At 42.3% G+C, this 21693-nt stretch overlaps 1 protein-coding gene across 24 annotated transcripts in view; it reads right to left on the bottom strand.

Moving 5' to 3' along the window:
- Positions 1 to 21693, bottom strand: part of celf4 (CUGBP, Elav-like family member 4) — a 1375410-nt gene that overhangs the window by 370574 nt on the left and 983143 nt on the right. For 15 of the 24 annotated variants that reach the window (XM_068049595.1, XM_068050160.1, XM_068049749.1 and 12 more), the window contains one exon: positions 6906 to 7034. In XM_068049595.1, coding sequence (XP_067905696.1) covers positions 6906 to 7034 — 129 coding nt within the window. The remainder of the gene's footprint in view (positions 1 to 6905; positions 7035 to 21693) is intronic. The other 9 variants (XM_068050763.1, XM_068051258.1, XM_068050416.1 and 6 more) reach the window with 1 other exon arrangement.

Here is a 21693-nt window from a genome sequence, read left to right as displayed (position 1 = left end):
TGGTCGATCTGAGTAATATCATCAGTATCAATGAGGAAGTTTATTGAGATTGCCTAGACAAATATTTCTTAGGGCCTGTACAGCTGGTTAAAAGAGGAAACTTTCATCCTTGTAATCCAGGCTGGATTGAAATATCCTGGGTGAAAGACAATATGCAAACTCACTGTGTCAGTTAGTCTGTCTATAAATATTTTTGAGAGTGTTTTTATAGCACAGTTTTAGTATTTCTTGGTGGCCATTGCTATTTTCTAGTTATTTACAGAGCTATTGCAAATCCTTGGGGAGGAGTGATATCAGTGATTTCATGCCACAAGCATTTTGACACAAACAAATACCTTGTACTAATCACACAAAGGTTAAAGGAGTGTTACAATTTGTTGCAATGTGATATTGGATTCATCTTTCAATTTGTGAATATATCACAAAGAGATATTATTTCATTTCAGTGAGAGATAGAATTTATTCCTGTCACCTGAAATTCCAGTTTACCACAAGTCACATTATATTCTGGAACTGAACGAACCAATAATTATCCAACAGTCATCGATATAACATACATTGTGACTAAATGGACAATGCCGTAATCACCAGCATTTTCTATTGTAAGAATGCCTTATGAAGTTGACAGTGGCAAGGGGAGCTATCATCAGAGTCTGCGTTTATTATTCTGAAATGATGGGCAATAAATTGATTAAAACATTCAACTATATCTTTACATCTTAATTACCTCTATGGGCTGAATTTTTTGGCGGAGACGGAACTCCCGCCTTGAGGGCCCAAAGCAGGAGCCAACCACACTCAGCAGGCGGCAGGACCCTGGGGCAGCATTTTGCTGGCAACGACCAATTAATTACCCCATAGATTGCAGTGGCTCAAGAGGTAGCTCACCACCACCTTCTCGAGGGCAATTAGAAATGAGCAACAAATACTGTTCATGCCAGTGATGCTCACATCCTACAAAAAAAGTGAAAAACAGGCCATCACTGGGGCTGCCATCCAATTCAGGATGACAGCCCACCCCCTAGAGCTACCAGCCCAGTCAGAGGCCTCACTTGCTGCAACATGAGGGAGAGGGCCCCTCGTGAAGAGCATATAAGTTTTTGTGAGGAAGCTGGGGTCAGTGGGATCAGGCCAGCAGGCCCCGGCAATCAGTGGGGGGAGGGGTGGGTGGGGAGGGTGGGTGCTTATGGTGCACTGGCGATGCCATTGCCGTGGAGTCAGCCATTGCCACGAGGGGGCCCCTCTGTGGGCCATGGAGCACTGATCAGGGAGGGCCCCACCCCCTCCAAGAACCTGGTTTACCTGGCAGTCTCTCCATGTGGCAGCAGGCCTTCCCGACATGGGAAGAATGCCAGCGGGAGTGGGAAGTGGTCCCTAAATGGGTCCTTAAGTGGCTAATTGACCACCCAGTGGGTGTCCGAGCCGCTGAGGTTACCGCTGCTGGCAACATGTCATGGCGGCAGAAGACATCATGCTCCCCTCCCGATGCCTTCCCCTGCCATATTGCCAGCTGTCCTGCCTCTCAGCCCGACCCCAATGGGCCAGGAAAATACAGCTCTATGTTTTGTATTCTATCTGGACCTTGCTGAAGACTACAGTAATGGATAAATATGAAACACTGGGGAACTTTCCTCAGCTTTTCTTGGAGATTTTTCAGTATTCACTGGGTGTAGTAGTGTACGTGGCAGCTACAATTCTGTGCTAATGGACTAATAACATAAGTAGTTGAGTAATTCACTTTCAGGCAGAATACCACAAAGTTGGAGTTTTCCCTATCTTTCTTGTGCTGGTGCTGCAAGCTTCTTAGTTTGCATCTGGATTGCTAATGGGAGTACAGTGTACCATTTTGGCATTGCAATTTAAGAGAGCAAAGTTCCATTTGGAAATTAACAAGCATGGAGAAAACTATCTTGCCCTGGTTTGCCCTTCAAGCTTCTTATTGTTCTTACAGGACAAAACAGCAACAAAAAAAATCGAAGGAAAAACAAAGGCTTCCAAAGTACAATGATTGCTGGACTCATTCTCGGCTCAGACAGAACAGTGTGATTCATTATAGTGGCCTTTTAATTTTTCATACTTTGATTTGTGGACCACAAGGCTCATTCAAACGAAGAAGACTCTTTTGATCTCATCCTTCCAGAATACCAAAACAAATAACTTCCCATTTCAGTATTTAGCTTTTTGTTAAATGAGTCCAGTGTCCTGTTCTCAATCACTCTTTCAGCCAATCTGTCCCAGTTGTTAATTACCTTCTGGTGTCTGCCTTAATCTTGTCCTTCACTACATTGAATCTGTGTCCTCTTATCTTACTGCTTTAGTGCACCTGAAAATATTGTTCCAAGTTTACTTTCTCCCATCTTGTTGCATGCTTTATAGATCTGAAGTGACCTCTGAGGATGCAGAGCTGAGCCTGTCCAGTTGTTCCATGTAGCTCATCTTTATGATATCAGGGTTCAGCCTCATTATTGTGCTCTACACCACCTGAATTGCATCTTACATCATGAATGAATAAAGCACTGTACCGCTTTAGCCTAATTTTTGAAGTTTTCAAGTCAACTGGTTTGGTAATCCAGGATTCTATTTACTTTTTTGCCACCTCATACTATTTGAACCTGGTAAGCAATGAGTCAACTGCCCTTAGGTCTTTTTCAACATTCCAACGCAAATTCTAACTTACCTATTCATCTGTTCAGGGATTTATTGATGCCAGACTCTCGAGCCTTACTAGAACCTTTGCTTCACTAATGTTAAAAGTCCCCAGACCTTAAAAAGAACCATACATCTGATGCCCTCCTTGGTACAAAGATACCTCAGAGAAGCATCTAATTGGCATATTTCAATTTCATAAGGGTCCCTCAGGGGATTAACCTCCTGTCTAGCTACACTTTCACTGTTAAAATATTGGAGGTTTTTTTGATGTTATGCTTTACATCCATGTTGCTTTCCAATTCTGGCTTGGCATCCTTACTTTAGTTCGATCTGCTTCTACTTAATCTTGCACTCAGCCAAGTGGTCATACTCCTCCTTCTTCCTAGAAGCATTGTAAGCCTTTCTTAATCTTTCTATTAATTTCCCTATTAATCCATACCAGTGTAAGTTTGTTTACTTTATCTGAGCACTTAGGCATGCATTAGTCCAGCAAGTCTACATACGTTTTTTTTGAAGGATGTCCATTTAGCTTCAACAGATTTATTTTTGAGTAGTTGAGAAGCTTGGCTAGCTAAAATTATACACTAGGGTTAGATTACATGGCCACATTATTTCCCTAATCTGATTGTGCTATGGTCACTGCCTAACAGTTCAGCTACTACTTGAATCATATTTGGTCATGCCCAAGTCTTGAAACAAGTTGCCTTTCATTGGCTTCCTGATGCATTGTGGTAGATTTTCAACTCGTCACCTGGGCATTATGAATCTATCACCATTATAAAAACCATTTGATTTTCTCCGCAATGCCAGACCTATGCCTGCTTGCCAAGTTGGAAATCAACCCCACTGTCTCAAGGAGCAGTTGTGAATGACATTGATAAATTCTGAGTCATTCTCGCTTAGTGATTCTTAGACTGGTTAATGTCCCCAATCAGTGTTTTCTTTTTCTCATTCAACTTTCTACAAGTAATATAAAATGTCAGATCATTCTACTTATTTTGACCCTTAGGTCTATAGCAAACCCTGCAATGAAGTGTCTCAGAATTGAGACTACCTGCTTCCAGAGGTATTTTGTGTAATAGGTTCAGGTCCACAGTGAATTAGGCTGAGGCAGTCAAAATCTTATATAACTTCTGTCTTTTAACAACCAGTACAGAATGGACACTCACACTTTTAACTGTACTGTAACCAAACTCAGCTCTCCAGAAGTGAAAGTGCACCAATAAGAAAATAGCTTTGAAATAAAATAAAAAACCTTAAATTTACTCAAAAGTGGAATTGTATTCCAGTTGAAATAAAACAAACTTTCAAACTAATCACTATAGTTAGGATGTGATGCCTCAGCATGATGTAGCCAATTAAGTATAGTAATAACTGCAGTGAAGTTATGCAAAGAAAAATTACTTGCATTGGCATTAATTAGTGTTACATATTATCTTGCCTCAGCTTTGTTCCCTGTCCTGCTTCAACACATTTGGATCATCTCATTGTCATGAAGCATTCCATCAAGTAACCATGGAGTGGTGGATTCCAACTGGCCTGTGGCCACATGGTTGCTAATAATATGCCAGCAACTTCACTTTTGGCAGTTCATGCTACGTGATCTTTTTCCTCTTTCATCTCCTCTTTCTTTACATCTGCTTCCTTAACTTCCTCCTTTTCTCTCTCAGTCTCTCTCTCTCCCTCTTCTGCTCTCCCCCTTTACACTCCTCTCTTTTCAATGATCAGCTGTGCAATTTCATGTCAGTTTTGTGTTGCCGTACCTTACTTGTTTTTTTCAAATTAACAGCTGATAGACAAACACGTGGACAGAAAGAATGAATGAACAATGGAATCTATCTAGAGAAAAAGGCACACCTCTGTCAGTGATCCCTGTGTGTTTCAGTTGGTTCAGAAGAAGGGCAGATAGTCAAAATAATTATTGTTCTTTTTTCTTTATGCACAGGTCAGCTGCAGACTCATTCTTGCATTGAGATCTATACATAAAATAATTAGTGGTAGGTGGGGTGGAGTTCCAAGGCCTTCGATAAGGTGTCCCATAATAGACTAATGAATAAGGTCAGAGAATGCGGAGCCAAGAGACAAATGGCAGAATGGATTGCTAGCTAGTCTCAAGACAGAAAGCAGAGAGTGGGATTAGGGGGTAGTTATTCAGAGTGGCAGAAGGTGGTAAGTGGTGTTCCACAAGGATCAATGCTGAGACCACTGCTGTTCACAATTTACATTAAGGATTTGGACTTTGCAATCAAAAACACAATTTCTAAATTTGTGGCTGACACCAAATTGGGGGGTGGCGGGGGTGAGGGTGGGGGTGTGGTGGTGCTAGTCAATACTGAGGAGGACTGCAACAAATTACAGGGGGACATTAATAAACTTGCAGAATGGACAAATAATAAACTTGCAGAATGGACAAATAATTGGCAAATGGAGTTCAACACAGATAAATGTGAGGTAGGGAGAATAGGGAGGCCACTTATTACTTGGAAGGCGCGAGTCTAGGTGGGGTAAAGGAACAAAGCTATTTTCGTATACAAATACGCCAATCACTAAAAGTTGCGCCACAGGTTAGCAAGGCCATAAAAAAGCAAAACAAGCACTAGGCTTTATTTCTAGAGGGATAGAATTGAAAAATAGGGAAGTCATGCTAAACCTGTATCAAACCTTGGTTAGACCACAAAGACAGTACTGTGTGCAGTTCTGGTTGCCATATTTTTAAAAGGATATAGATACACTGGAGAGGGTGCAAGGAAGATGTACAAGGATGATATCAGAAATGCTTTGTTATACATATCGGGAAAGGATGACCAGGCTAGGTCTCTTCTCCAGAAAAAATGAAGGCTGAGGGGTGGCCTTTAAAATTATGAAAGGTTTTGATAGCGTGGATATGGAGAGAATGTTTCCACTTGTGGGGAAGAGCATAACTAGAGCATAGTTAGCTAGTCACCAAGAAATCCAATAGGGAATTCAGAAGAGTGGTGAGAATGGAAAACTCCCTACCACAGGGAGTGGTTAACACGATTAGTATGGATGCAATTAAAGGGAAGCCAGATAAGCATATGAGGGAGAAGGGAGTAGAGGGTTACAAAGACAGATTTAGATGAGGAAAGATGGGAAGAGGCTCAAGTGGAGCATAAACACTGGCATGGACTGGGTGCCCTGTTCCTGTGCTGTATATCCTCTGCAATCCTATATAACATAATGCTAAGCTTCAGGTGATGTCACAAACCATAAAAAAAAGAATTTGAGCAGTCTATGTTACCTTAACATTCAAGATTCTGCTGCTACCTTTAACTCCTTTCTATTATCATCTATATTAATTATCTAAAGTTTTATAACATCTTTAAAAATGTTATTAATTTAGTATTTATCTGTTTGCTGAGGTGCAAAATATAATTTCCTTAAAATGGACCATCCTTGTTGTCAGCATTATGCAATTTACTATAAAGACAAGTTCATGCTACAAATCTTTGCCTCCAACCCCTCCTCCCCAAAACCCCTCAATTTAAAGGAGAGTTGCCATTAGATTAAAATGGCTTTGAGATTTAGTATAGTTTGTTACACACATACAAAATAATGAACCCTCCAAGCTAGGCTGCACCAAGAAATTAAACTAATGTGCTTATAAAATAGGTTTCTGCTAAAATTGCTAAGGAAATACCAACCCTATGGATATGGAGCAAAATCAGATGAATTAAGTTGTGGGATGGATCAGCCACGATCTAATTGAATGGTGGACCAGGCTGGAGGAGCTGAAGGGCCTGCTGCCGCTGATTGGTGTGCTGCAGAGCCAGGTATGATTCCTGTCTTTTGCTGAGTTAGTAAGAATTAAGCTCAACTTTCCTAGGTTAGGGAAGGAAATATAACCATACAGGTTCCTGCTCCTGATTGCTATCCAGCTAGAATGTGTCAGAATACCAGATGAGGAAAGAATCAAGCCACGATGACATGTATGGTTGAGTAGCACACTAATGCTCTCAGTCAAGGCTCAGAATTGAAGAATGACTTTTCAAAGTTTCCCCCATTTCCAGAAAACAATGCCCCTTTAATTTTTTTTTGGCTTTATGAAAGAAGAATCCTGTCACAGCCAAAGCTAGTTTACAACAAAAAAAAAATTAAAAACAAAAAGAATGGCTCTGTGTCGTCAAGTCATCACTATGCTGAGGCCCAGTTCAAAACACATCCTGCTGTTGAAAGCTTTATGGAAGCTATTAAATTGTTAGAAGTCTGTTTTTAACACTGAAGCATTACTGTCTTACCTTTGCTATTTCCATCAGGCCCTCGAAGGATTGTGCATTCCTCAATGTTACCGAAAGCTTCAAATAGTCTGCGTACGTCCTCCTCTGACTGTTGTTTGTTCAGCATGCCCACAAACAATTTTCTGTCTTCTGGAACAAAAGTTAAAGGTGCTTACCAAATCCTTGCTAGTTCATGCTAATTACATTTAGTAATATATATATATTTATGAAAGAAAACAACCTGCATCTCCAATATGTCTACATTATACTCTTTTGTTCCTCATTTTGTTTCAGAAAATATTCACTTTAAAATGTAAATGGTGGGATGGTTTTGTGTATAGTCTTATCAAATACATCTACAAACTAGTGATTTCTCAATAATGGTATATCTGTTCCATTTAATGTCAGGTTAATTAAAAAAGAGACATCCACTGCTTCACGTATGTTTGTATGTACAACAAAAATGTCATTGTGGTTTTAGTCTGTTTGTTACATTTTAAGATATTTTAGTTAGAAGCATCTTAAGTATAAAGCAATTTTTTTCTTGACCTTTCATTTGGAATTGAAGTTAGGGCATGATTGCAGTTAAACCCTTGTATTTGTGCACCTTAAATTTGTAAAGGAAAATCCATTTCATTTCTCGAGCTTCTGCTTATTCATTAGTGCTTCTATTCACTTTTCCATTCTGTCTTAAGATGGCAGCAGTGCCCACATGAGCAGACAGCCATGTAAAGGCAATAAAGGAGTAACAAACAGATCCACCTTTCACAATAAATAATTTAAGCAATCTAACAGCTGTATTTTCTTTACCACAAATTATGACTGTCAAATTTCTACCCTTGCTTGCTCTACCATTCGCATTGGCTCCTGACTCTGTTCTGTTCCATGAGTGCCAGACCCTTCTGGTATCTTGCCTAAATAGCCATTTTTCAGTGCAATGCCTGGTAGTGAGTAGTGACAGGCAATTTGATTTTTTTTATTCGTTCATGGGATGCGAGTGTCTCTGGCTATAGGGGCATCGCAGCTAAACCTGTTTACTCAAGGTCCACTCACAGGCATTTTTAGACAGAGGCCACTGGAAAGCAATGTTCTTTCTAAGCCGCACGGCCATACGCAGGCTACATACATGTTGACCCCTTTAAGTTACCGCATGTGTGTGGCTGGGCAAAAAAATTTTAAGGGCCCGCACATTTAAACAAATCAGCCGCGCACCACAAAAAAATGTTAGCGGGATATTGGTAGCCCTGACTGATTTTTCCTCTCCCTAAACCACAGGTACTGAGGCAAATTTATAGCTCTCTTATTCCTGTTCCAGTTAAAGTCGGCTAACTTTTATGGACCAAGAAACAAACTTGAGACCTTTCTGGTTAGTGTTGCTCAGCTGCTGGATAATAGACAATCTGAATGAACCATTGGGAATCTACTGTAGTTATATTCTTTATATTCCTCTGCAGTTTTTAACAAATTGTATTTCGCTGCAATTTGAAACTTTGAACAGTTAGAATTTGTCAACTACAGTTAGTCATGCATTAATTGGTCAAGGTGAAATGTTCAGATCTTCAGCATTCACAGATTTTCTTTATATCTCTACAACTTCGAAATGTATATGCACAAAGACACCGTGATATATACAAGTTCTATCCCTTTTATTTTAGGGGCCAAATTTCACAAGGTGAGTCGAGGCCAGAGAGTCAGAAGTTAGTGAATCCGATTTGCGCAGTGATGCACCGGAAAACTGGCAGCACTATGTGCTGACCTCTACACCTGATTCTCCGACTTGTGCCGAGAGTGGGTCTTTGAAAAAATTACCCTTTGGTGTAAGAATCTGACAAATTTTGCCCAGATGCCTCAATAAAAACTCTTTCAATTATTCATCTATGCAAAAATAGGTAGAGCACATCTCACACACGAAATTGCTACCTGACAACTCAAACTTTCTGTTCCAATGTAGCCTGAACCCAATTACGTTACCTACCAATTTAAACAAATCCATTTCCTTTTACTCAGATTCACAAATTAACCCAGAGTCACTTTTTGCAGAAATACGCTCCTTCACCTCAACTCAACCACACAAATCCACTTACTGCAGGGAAATTAGAATTGGACAGAATATTTTTTTAAAAAGCAATGCATATACCCCTCACCACAGCTGGAGCTCTTTTAATGTGTATATGGCCTGCAGCGTATTTCAGTTAAATTACAGTAGTAAGAAGCCACACGCAATCAACTAAATTTGCATTAATGGTAATGAAGTGTACATGAAACAGATGCAATTGAATAAAATAATGTAACAACACTGTAACAATTTTACAACAGTGAAATTAGTAACAGCTTCTGCATCAAAACCGTTGAGCCAGATTTCCCCATCTCCGGCACTGGCGCAAAATCTAGCGTTCATTGTTAATCAATTTTCGGATGTAAAATACAAATTTAACGAGAAATTAATTTTACAGACTCTTTATATATTTTTCTTCGAGTAATGTGCAACTAAAATACATACTGTGACCATGACTCATGATAAGTAAGCTCAGTGAACTGTTTATATGTCCCAAATTATTTTCCTATATTTCTGTCTGTTAAAAAAAACATCGAAGGTTGTTTTTTCCTTCAGCCTTTTCTTCACCTAATTTTTTGTATTAGATTTTGTGTTTCAGCTGCCCCAAACAAATAAGAGAATTGAAGACCAATATATTTGAAGTGAGGATCTATTATAATGACCAGTGTGACCCTCTCCCCACTGTCGAGCTATAATCCTCTGAGGTGGATTCTTAACATGGTGTGAAGGATAGCCTTCATGTTATTGCTGGCTACACAATAACAGTTATTCCGCTACGCTGGTATAAAAGTTAGGCTTGACATGTTAGAAAAGGAGGCTATAGAAATTAACTTTTGTCAATCCAGCAACACAATGGTTAAAGAGGTGCATCTATTGTAAATTTCATAGAAATTCACGTTTTAATCTATAACTAAAATCTGAAACTTATCTTTATTGCTTGCTTACAATATTCATATATTTTTATGTTTTTCCCTTGACTTCTAATCAGAGTGAAAATACTAAAAAAACCTTTCTGAATCTTGCAATAGCAATAAACACATTCAAATTTGACACTGGTTGTTACTCAAGATGGAGCTACTGCTTCAATGATTCTAAATGTTTAGTACACTACTATAACACTTTAATTCCATTTGTTGCCTTTATAGCTTTTCTAAAGAACATTCTCAAAATAAGTGCTCATTTGCACTATGGAGATATGCTAGTAGAATCAACATTGAGGCTGCTAAACTCATTTCAGTTGGACTCTTCTTTCCCACCCAATGTTTCCACCTCACTGGCTCAGGTATGGCTATATTGGCATCAGCACTTTTCTGGCGCTTGGCCAAATAGCCATTCCTCATGTGATCTTAGACAGTGAGCACCACCAGACCATTTGACTGTGAAGGAGATCACTGCCAATCTTGATCAGGCCTTAATCTGATGGGATGTGCATTTGCTAGGAACCACTGGGAAAGTGATTGAGTGGAAAGAAAGAAACATCTTTCCTATTCAGTATGATATTTAATTGTTATATCTTCTGATATAGTGGTTTATAGCAGCTAATAGTAAGGATACTTACTATACAGTGAAGCACATTATCCACTAATCCATAAGCGCTACTCAGGTTTTACCTGAATTACTTGTCCAGCTTTTACTCGATTGACTGTACAGGAAGGGCATTTTGTAAACACTAGCAAAACAAAAAATCAGAACAATAGACACAAAAACTGGAATTGCACTGAAACTGTAACAAATATCCACACATCAATATTATCACTTCTGGTTGGATTGGGTATAAAGCTTTTCTATGGCAGATTTCCATTTACCTTCTGTCACTGTGAATGAGTTCACCAACAATAGAACCAACTAATTAACTGATGGTTGTGCTGTGTCCAGATCCAGTCCACCTCTGAGTAATCCTTTGGACTGATTTTCCCTGACATTTTTTTTAAATGTCTCCTCTTGTTCCTTATGTAGCTTACCTTGATTTGCCCTCCCACCTTTTGACTGGGGTACCCAATAATTGCACAGGAGAGATTGGGATTTATCAATCTTGTGGAATATTGCATTGGATTACCAAAGTGCTACCATGCCACCATTGCACAATCTTAATTTTTGATTTTGCTTGAGACATTATCTATCCTGAGAACCCAATGAACAGTTGCAATTATCTCCAGCAAATTTAATAAAAGGTGAGAAGACCCTATTAGCAATTTCAATCGAAGTACAAAGAGTAGCTTGAAGAAAGTCTCTTTTTTTTATTTTTCTGTATGGCAATTTGGGTCAATATTGATCACATGCACCAAGTGGTTTGCAGTGTCAGATCACCAGAGTTAGAACTGAGGGCTCCTGGAGCTACAATGGATAGTAAAATTAGGCAGCTGATAAGAGTGCGCCAGTTTCTCTCCAGCATGTTAGGTGTGATAATTACCTCCATCTACCTACTGGCAATAAAGTAACTTCATACAGAAGACAGCAGGGACCATACTGTAAAACTTTCTAAAACAGAAGTACAATTACTATCAGAGAGTAGGCAAAAGACTGAGGCTTAGAAGCACATAAGCATATTTTCTATCTCTTCCTGTTCCCCCTTCACAGAAATATTTCTTCATGCATTTAGCTACTGTCAGTAAAAGTTAATGAGCAACATAGTGAACTTTCCCATGGACACCACAGCTACGTGAAGTGGGATGTACAATCCTAGAGTTTTGCTGCTGGACTGTGCATTAGCTGTTCAAGAGTTGGAGTCTGTTCAAAACAAGATGCTGAGGGAGATGCACAAGCGGGTGGATACATTTACTGATAGTGCTTCCTCTTACAGTATTCGGCCCTTCTAAGGGTGGCTAATTTATTTGGAAACATGCTGCTTCTTATTTCAATAATAGAAGTTTCAGAAAGCTAGGAGTTAGGTACTTACATTAGCAGAAAAAAAAGAATAATTAACACATTATCACTTACACAGTTTTTCAGGGGATTGCAAAACTCCAATTTAATAAAATAATCTTATATGTACTTTATAGAAATTAATAGGAGGGACTCCAAAACCTGATAATCAATGATTAAGGACTGTATGATACAGCACTGAGCCATCCAGATGAGGAAGCTGCCTGGTTAATCCCTGGTTTTTGGTTAATTTTCTGATCCCAGCAAAGTTGTTGTTGGCTCTAAGGGTGTTAACAACAATGCTGTGCCAATAGGCTAGCAAAGGGAACATTAGCCAGACTTTTGATCACCACCAAGTGATTCCAGCTGGAATGTGCACACTTCAGACATTAGGCGAGGTTTGGGCTTGGCTCAACTATGATATAATCCACAGTGGAATAATCTGTATTGGGTCACACATAATGGATGACCACTTTATTTTTATTTTTAATTTATTTTTTATTTAGAGATACAGCACTGAAACAGGCCCTTCGGCCCCCCGAGTCTGTGCCGACCATCAACCACCCATTTATACCAATCCTACACTAATCCCATATTCCTACCACATCCCCACCTTCCCTATATTCCCCGATCTGTACCAGGGGCAATTTATAATGGCCAATTTACCGAAAAACCCGCAAGTCTTTGGCTGTGGGAGGAAACCGGAGCACCCGGCGAAAACTCACGCGGTCACAGGAAGAACTTGCAAACTCCACACAGGCAGTACCCAGAATTGAACCCGGGTCGCTGGAGCTGTGAAGCTGCGATGCTAACCACTGCGCCACTGTGTCGCCCCTTGCCCCTTGGGCAAGGCACTTGAGGACTATCAACACGCTAGAAATTTATGAGACAGCGACTCAGGAGAAGGGACATGAGGGAAGAATATTGGAAGAAAAAATGAAAAGGTGGAGAAATGACTGTTAAAGATCTATTTTAGGTATTATTCCAGTATATCTTCCTTGGCATTGCACATCACTGTGTGGATTGACTTGGCCCATCTCCTGCTGGTATTGATGGATGGTGATCACTCCTATGCTTGATTTTTTGAGTGGAAATCTGGGCACTGTAGTTGATAGACTTTGGAGGATTGGACCCTGGGACTGTATGTTGGGCTGGATCATATTGCCCTCCCTCTTGTACTGGACCTGGAGCCATGGCCTTGACTGGTATTAGCATGTGGGTGAGAGAAAAACTTGAGTCTGGCGTCTGAGCTGGGATTGAGGCCTGCAGTGGGAGGGAACATTCAGACATGGCCGAGTGTTGGGTACAGTAGGGGACTCAGACTGGGAGGGAGACAGAGAGAGATCTGACGACACCTGTGTTGGGAGGGAGTGAGGACAGGGTAGAAAGGAAGCAGTGGAGCGGGGGGTCGGGGGGGTGGGGTTTGAGCCTGGAAGGGAGAGAACAAAGTATAAGGACATGGAAAGAGCAGGAGCCTAATATCTAGAAATGGTAGAGACAGTGGGCACAATCCAGGGCCTGGGAGCATGGAAATATTGTTAGGTTTGAGGTTGAGCAAGAATGAAGCAGGAAAGCGTGTGTCTGAACTCTGTGGCATCAGGGAGCTAAAGAAACTGGGAGGGAATGCTCAGAACAGTGGGGTCTAAGGCACAGGGTTGAAGTGAGCTCTGAGCAGGACATGGACTTTGAAGAGGACTAATCTGCAAAGTTATGGGTTAAAAGCTGGGACGTGGGTCAAAGCTGGGCAGCGTTTTCAAAGAACCAGCACAAACACGACAGATTGAATGGCCTCTTTCTGTGATGTAAGCTTCTATGATTCTATGACCTCAATAGGTATCCAGGCAGGAGAGGGTCCAGAGCTGAATCAGTTAGCTGGCTAAATGCAAGGCAGCTACCTGAAATGTGATTCTTTTCTAGAATGGTCGAGATTGTCTTTCATTGGGTGTGATTCATTGGGTGTGATTCATCGTCAGCAGACGTGGTCTCTTCAGACAACTAGAAAAGATTGGATGCCCACCAAAGCTACTAAGTATCATCACCTCATTCCATGACAACATGAAAGGCACAATTCAACATGGTGGCTCCTCATCAGAACCCTTTCCTATCCTGAGTGGCGTGAAACAGGGCTGTGTTCTCGCACCCATTCTTTTTGGGATTTTCTTCTCCCTGCTGCTTTCACATGCGTTCAAGTCCTCTGAAGAAGGAATTTTCCTCCACACAAGATCAGGGGGCAGGTTGTTCAACCTTGCCCATCTAAGAGCGAAGTCCAAAGTACGGAAAGTCCTCATCAGGGAACTCCTCTTTGCTGACGATGCTGCTTTAACATCTCACACTGAAGAGTGCCTGCAGAATCTCATCGACAGGTTTGCGGCTGCCTGCAATGAATTTGGCCTAACCATCAGCCTCAAGAAAACGAACATCATGGGGCAAGACGTCAGAAATGCTCCATCCATCAATATTGGCGACCACGCTCTGGAAGTGGTTCAAGAGTTCACCTACCTAGGCTCAACTATCACCAGTAACCTGTCTCTAGATGCAGAAATCAACAAGCGCATGGGAAAGGCTTCCACTGCTATGTCCAGACTGGCCAAGAGAGTGTGGGAAAATGGTGCACTGACACGGAACACAAAAGTCCGAGTGTATCAGGCCTGTGTCCTCAGTACCTTGCTCTATGGCAGCGAGGCCTGGACAACGTATGTCAGCCAAGAGCGACGTCTCAATTCATTCCATCTTCGCTGCCTCCGGAGAATACTTGGCATCAGGTGGCAGGACCGTATCTCCAACACAGAAGTCCTCGAGGTGGCCAACATCCCCAGCTTGTACACACTACTGAGTCAGCGGCACTTGAGATGGCTTTGCCATGTGAGCCACATGGAAGATGGCAGGATCCCCAAAGACACATTGTACAGCGAGCTCGCCACTGGTATCAGACCCACCGGCCGTCCATGTCTCCGCTTTAAAGACGTCTGCAAACGCGACATGAAATCCTGTGACATTGATCACAAGTCATGGGAGTCAGTTGCCAGCGTTCGCCAGAGCTGGCGGGCAGCCATAAAGACGGGGCTAAAATGTGGCGAGTCGAAGAGACTTAGTAGTTGGCAGGAAGAAAGACAGAGGCGCAAGGGAGAGCCAACTGTGCAACAGCCCCGACAAACAAATTTCTCTGCAGCACCTGTGGAAGAGCCTGTCACTCTAGAATTGGCCTTTATAGCCACTCCAGGCGCTGCTTCACGAACCACTGACCACCTCCAGGCGCGTATCCATTGTCTCTCGAGATAAGGAGGCCAAAGAAGAAGATTCATTAGCAAGCCAAAAGAGAATATACCAATGAGAATGCAAAAAACACAGACACTACAGATACTTACCTAACCACAAGATCCCAAGATATTTATGGACAAGGAGACCTTCTGCCCATCTAAATTTTTAGTTTTGGTGACTGCAGCTTGACAGTAGCGAAGGTGCGAGAGCGAGCTTACAACTGGGAAGTCAATTTCAGTGTAAGTTTAAAAGTTAATTCCCTTTTGTTTTCGGAGGACCAGGGGACTGCTGGGTAAGTAAAAACTATATACTTGGGTGGTGGCTGTACCCGAGACATTACACGTGTAGTGTCTCCCACCCACCCTCCTCCTCTCACCAAAAAAAAGGACTCTGTTGTGCTGATAAGGTAAGTTTTTTATTTAAGAAGTTCTGTCCGTTGGATTGCTAACCTAACAAGTTTTGACATTTTTATTTTTGGTTTTTCAGCAGATTTGTTGGGAATTCAGAATAGAGGGAATGGAAGTTAAGGCAGTTGTATGTTCCTCCTGCAGAATGTGGGAGGTAAGGGTCGCCAAGAGTCTCCCTGCTGACTGCATCTGCGGGAAGTGCACCCAACCCCAGCTCCTCGAGAACCGCGTGAGGGAACTGGAGCTGGAGCTGGATGAACTTCGGATCATTCGGGAGGCGGAGGGGGTTATTGAGAGGAGTTATGGGGAGGTAGTCACACCTCAGGTAAAAGAAGTAGGTAGATGGGTTACTGTCAGGGGAAGGAGAGGGAACCAGCAGGCAGTGCAGGGATCCCCTGTGGCCGTTTCCCTCAATAACAGGTATACCGTTTTGGATACTGTTGCGGGGGACGACTTACCAGGGGTAAGCAATGGGGTACAGGTATCTGGCACAGAGTCTGTCCCTGTTGCTCAGAAGGGAAGGGGGAAGAGGAGCAGAGCATTAGTCATTGGGGACTCCATAGTTAGGGGAACAGATAGGAGGTTCTGTGGGAACGAGAGAGACTCACGGTTGGTATGTTGCCTCCCAGGTGCCAGGGTTCGTGATGTCTCGGATCGTGTTTCTGGGATCCTTAAGGGGGAGGGGGAGCAGCCCCAAGTCGTGGTCCACATAGGCACCAACGACATAGGTAGGAAGAGAGATGGGGATTTAAGACAGAAATTCAGGGAGCTAGGGTGGAAGCTTAGAGCGAGAACAAACAGAGTTGTTATCTCTGGGTTGTTGCCCGTGCCACGTGATAGCGAAGCGAGGAAGAGGGAGAGAGAGGAGTTGAACACGTGGCTGCAGGGATGGTGCAGGAGGGAGGGTTTTGGTTTCCTGGATAATTAGGGCTCTTTCTGGGGTAGGTGGGACCTCTACAAACAAGATGGTCTTCACCTGAACCAGAGGGGTACCAATATCCTGGGGGGGAGATTTGTTAGTGCTCTTCAGGGGGGTTTAAACTAATTCAGCAGGGGAATGGGAACCTAAATTGTAGTGCCAGTGTACAGGATGTTGAGAGTAATGAGGTCAGGGATAAGGTTACAAGGACGCAAGAGGGCACTGGCAAGCAAGAACCTGGTTTAAAGTGTGTCTACTTCAACGCCAGGAGCATCCGGAATAAGGTGGGTGAGCTTGCAGCATGGGTTGGTACCTGGGATCTCGATGTAGTGGCCATTTCGGAGACAGGGGGAGAGCAGGGGCAGGAATGGATGTTGCAGGTTCCGGGATTTAGATGTTTCAGTAAGAACAGAGAAGATGGTAAAAGAGGGGGGGGGTGTGGCATTGTTAATCAAGGAGAGTATTACAGCGACAGAAAGGACATTTGAGGACTCGTCTACTGAGGTAGTATGGGCCGAGGTTAGAAACAGGAGAGGACAGGTCACCCTGTTGGGAGTTTTCTATAGACCTCCGAATAGTTCCAGAGATGTAGAGGAAAGGATAGCGAAGATGATTCTCGACAGGAGCGAGAGTAACAGGGTAGTTGTTATGGGGGACTTTAACTTTCCAAATATCGACTGGAAATACTATAGTTCGAGTACTTTAGATGGGTCAGTTTTTGTCCAGTGTGTGCAGGAGGGTTTTCTGACACAGTATGTAGACAAGCCAACCAGGGGCGATGCCACATTGGATTTGGTACTGGGTAATGAACCCGGCCAGGTGTTAGATTTAGATGTAGGTGAGCACTTTGGTGATAGTGACCACAATTCGGTTAGGTTTACCTTAGCGATGGGCAGGGACAGGTATATACCGCAGGGCAAGAATTATAGCTGGGGGAAAGGAAATTATGATGCGATTAGGCAAGATTTAGGATGCGTAGGATGGGGAAGGAAACTGCAGGGGATGGGAACAATCGAAATGTGGAGCTTATTCAAGGAGCAGCTACTGCGTGTCCTTGCTAAGTATGTACATGTGAGGCAGGGAGGATGTTGTCGAGCGAGGGAGCCGTGGTTTACTAAAGAAGTTGAAGCGCTTGTCAAGAGGAAGAAGAAGGCTTATGTTAGGATGAGACGTGAAGGCTCAGTTAGGGCGCTTGAGAGTTACAAGCTAGCCAGGAAGGATCTAAAGGGAGAGCTAAGAAGAGCAAGGAGAGGATACGAGAAGTCATTGGCGATAGGATCAGGGAAAACCCTAAGGCTTTCTATAGGTATATCAGGAATAAAAGAATGACTAGAGTTAGATTAGGGCCAATCAAGGATAGTAGTGGGAAGTTGTGTGTGGAATCAGAGGAGATAGGGGAAGTGTTAAATAAATATTTTGCGTCAGTATTTACAGTAGAGAAAGAAAATGTTGTCGAGGAGAATACTGAGATTCAGGCTACTAGGCTAGATGGGATTGAGGTTCACAAGGAGGAGGTGTTATCAATTTTGGAAAGTGTGAAAATAGATAAGTCCCCTGGGCCAGATGGGATTTATCCTAGGATTCTCTGGGAAGCTAGGGAGGAGATTGCAGAGCCTTTGTCCTTGATCTTTATGTCGTCATTGTCGACAGGAATAGTGCCGGAAGACTGGAGGATAGCAAATGTTGTCCCCTTGTTCAAGAAGGGGAGTAGAGACAGCCCTGGTAATTATAGACCTGTGAGCCTTACTTCGGTTGTGGGTAAAATGTTGGAAAAGGTTATAAGAGACAGGATTTATAATCATCTTGAAAAGAATAAGTTCATTAGCGATAGTCAGCACGGTTTTGTGACAGGTAGGTCGTGCCTCACAAACCTTATTGAGTTTTTCGAGAAGGTGACCAAACAGGTGGATGAGGGTAAAGCAGTGGATGTGGTGTATATGGATTTCAGTAAGGCGTTTGATAAGGTTCCCCATGGTAGGCTATTGCAGAAAATACGGAAGTATGGGGTTGAAGGTGATTTAGAGCTTTGGATCAGAAATTGGCTAGCTGAAAGAAGACAGAGGGTGGTGGTTGATGGCAAATGTTCATCCTGGAGTTTAGTTACTAGTGGTGTACCGCAAGGATCTGTTTTGGGGCCACTGCTGTTTGTCATTTTTATAAATGACCTGGAAGAGGGTGTAGAAGGGTGGGTTAGTAAATTTGCGGATGACACTAAGGTCGGTGGAGTTGTGGATAGTGCTGAAGGATGTTGTAGGTTACAGAGGGACATAGATGGGCTGCAGAGCTGGGCTGAGAGATGGCAAATGGAGTTTAATGCGGAAAAGTGCGAGGTGATTCACTTTGGAAGGAGTAACAGGAATGCAGAGTACTGGGCTAATGGGAAGATTCTTGGTAGTGTAGATGAACAGAGAGATCTTGGTGTCCAGGTGCATAAATCCCTGAAGGTTGCTACCCAGGTTAATAGGGCTGTTAAGAAGGCATATGCTGTGTTAGCTTTTATTAGTAGGGGGATCGAGTTTCGGAGCCACGAGGTCATGCTGCAGCTGTACAAAACTCTGGTGAGACCGCACCTGGAGTATTGCGTGCAGTTCTGATCACCGCATTATAGGAAGGATGTGGAAGCTATGGAAAGGGTGCAGAGGAGATTTACTAGGATGTTGCCTGGTATGGAGGGAAGGTCTTACGAGGAAAGGCTGAGGGACTTGAGGTTGTTTTCGTTGGAGAGAAGGAGGAGGAGAGGTGACTTAATAGAGACATATAAGATAATCAGAGGGTTGGATAGGGTGGATAGTGAGCGTCTTTTTCCTCGGATGGTGATGGCAAACACGAGGGGACATAGCTTTAAGTTGAGGGGTGATAGATATAGGACAGATGTCAGAGGTAGTTTCTTTACTCAGAGAGTAGTAGGGGCGTGGAACGCCCTGCCTGCAACAGTAGTAGACTGGCCAACTTTAAGGGCATTTAAGTGGTCATTGGATAGACATATAGATGAAAATGGAATAGTGTAGGTCAGATGGTTTCACAGGTCGGCGCAACATCGAGGGCCAAAGGGCCTGTACTGCGCTGTAATGTTCTAATTCTAATTCGAAATTCATCAACACATGAAGAGCCTACTGGCCCTTTATTGCAGAATCAATTATATTCTTAATGATTCCAGGGTTGTGACTTCACTACTCAGCCTAGAAGTCCATTCCAAGTGTTGATCACTCTCTATGTGAAACTGAACATTCTGACATCAGTCCTAAGGTTACCTTTTATTAACTTGAGCCTGGCTGCCTTGTCTTACTCCCACAGTTTAATTTAAAGGAATATTCCTGATCAACCTTGTCCATTCCTTTAAATATTTTATATATTTCTATAAGATTATCTTTCAGAAGCCTCCTTTTGAAATAAAAAGGTTCAATGTTCTGTAGTTTCTGCTCAAAACTCAGAATCCTGACACAAGGGGCCAGCTTCATGACTCTTCTCTGCACTACCTCCAGTGCATAAGATTATCTCCTTTGTTTCTCATTGACTAGGACTGGACAGATACTCAAGAGGCAGTATGAACATAGCATTGCACAGTGTGTTCTCAAGTCTGAAGCACCAGACTTAGTACTTCTCCCCCAACCAGCATAACTTCTCAGAAAAAAAAACTGTTTTTTACCCTTCAGCTAATCTTTTATCTGTTCCCAAATTTAGTCTTGAATCTTCACAGGCTTGACTTTAACTAACAGTCTCCAATGTTGAACATTACTAAATGCCTTTTGGAAGTCTAAATCCACAACATTGTAAGCTTTACCACAGTCCACTTGGATTCTTACGTCTTCAAAGAAATTATAAAGAAAATTTCAGGCACACACAGCTGTACATTAAAGCACAAACCAGATGCAGATTTTAAGGTTGCTGTCAGCTGGGTAGCTGCTGTAAGACTATTTAGGAGCCTTGAAAGCAAAGGCTATTCATGATGCTTGATGTGATGACCTCATCTTATCACTTACCCCATCTCCTCTCAAAGCCAATTAAAAATCCACCATGGAAATGTTTAAACAGCATTTTATGCAGATGCTATCACAACTTAGTGCAGTTATCAGAGCAGTCACTTTGCAACTACTGGAATAAGGTGCGCACAAAAATGGAACTATATAGTGGTAACATTAGAATGGATCAGAATGGACTACCAGGTAGCAATAGAAAAATTACTGCTGACAAATATCAAAGTTTAATTGTGCTAACCTCAGCTTCTTATACATGTCTCACCTACTGGGTTGCTGAGGCATTTGGAATACACCTTTCCCTCAGACAAAAATGCTTTTATGCTAAGTTCTGTCAAGTTGTTTTTTTTCTAAATGATCACTACCTATTACTGTGATTGGAAAAAGGGGACGGGGAATTCCGATGACTTTCATTGGTGTAAATTATTTAGTAATATATTATCTGATAATGGGAGCAGACCAATTACCAGAGCAGATTGGCAATAATGATATTTACTGCTGTGTACACAAACTCATCAGTATTCTAAACGTGCCGACGAGACATTTGGCAAATTGCGTAAAAAACAATTAAAACTATTACAAACGCCATTTACCCTCCTGATAATTAAAGAAAGGAAAGGTGGCGACAATTATTTGTTTTTGGATGCCACTATGAAATATATGTAGGTGATATGGTCATCCCTTGATTGAAGAAGCTACTTACAAGATTTGCAATACTTTAGACGATGTAAGTAAGCGGAATTGTTGGCCAGACATTTGCAATCTATCCCTCACCGTTGACTGTACAATTTGTAGGTAGCATATATTATGTTTGACTTGCTTGTTAGGGAATGTAACAGATTTCCAATAGTGCAGGTATACCAATTCAGCTCAAATTAATTATAACTGGAAAAGATGTCCGAATTGTAGTTTATGCCTATCTAATGACCACAACATTGGTAAATGTGTTCAGGTTTTATTTTTAAATTATTAGACAGATACATTGTTGAAGGACCCTACCACCACGTAGGGCGGCACAGTGGTGCAGTGGTTAGCACCGCAGCCTCACAGCTCCAGCGACCCGGGTTCAATTCTGGGAACTGCCTGTGTGGAGTTTGCAAGTTCTCCCTGTGTCTGCGTGGGTTTCCTCCGGGTGCTCCGGTTTCCTCCCACATGCCAAAGACTTGCAGGTTGTTAGGTAAATTGGCCATTATAAATTGCCCGTAGTATAGGTAGGTGGTAGGGAAATATAGGGACAGGTGGGGATGTCGTAGGAATATGGAATTAGTGTAGGATTAGTATAGATGGGTGGTTGATGGTCGGCACAGACTCGGTGGGCCGAAGGGCCTGTTTC

The sequence above is a fragment of the Heterodontus francisci genome, chromosome 1 (genome assembly GCF_036365525.1).
Source record: "Heterodontus francisci isolate sHetFra1 chromosome 1, sHetFra1.hap1, whole genome shotgun sequence".
NCBI lineage: Eukaryota > Metazoa > Chordata > Chondrichthyes > Heterodontiformes > Heterodontidae > Heterodontus > Heterodontus francisci.
The sequence above is the reverse complement of the archived record's forward strand: the minus strand, read 5'-3'. Positions and strand labels throughout refer to the sequence as shown.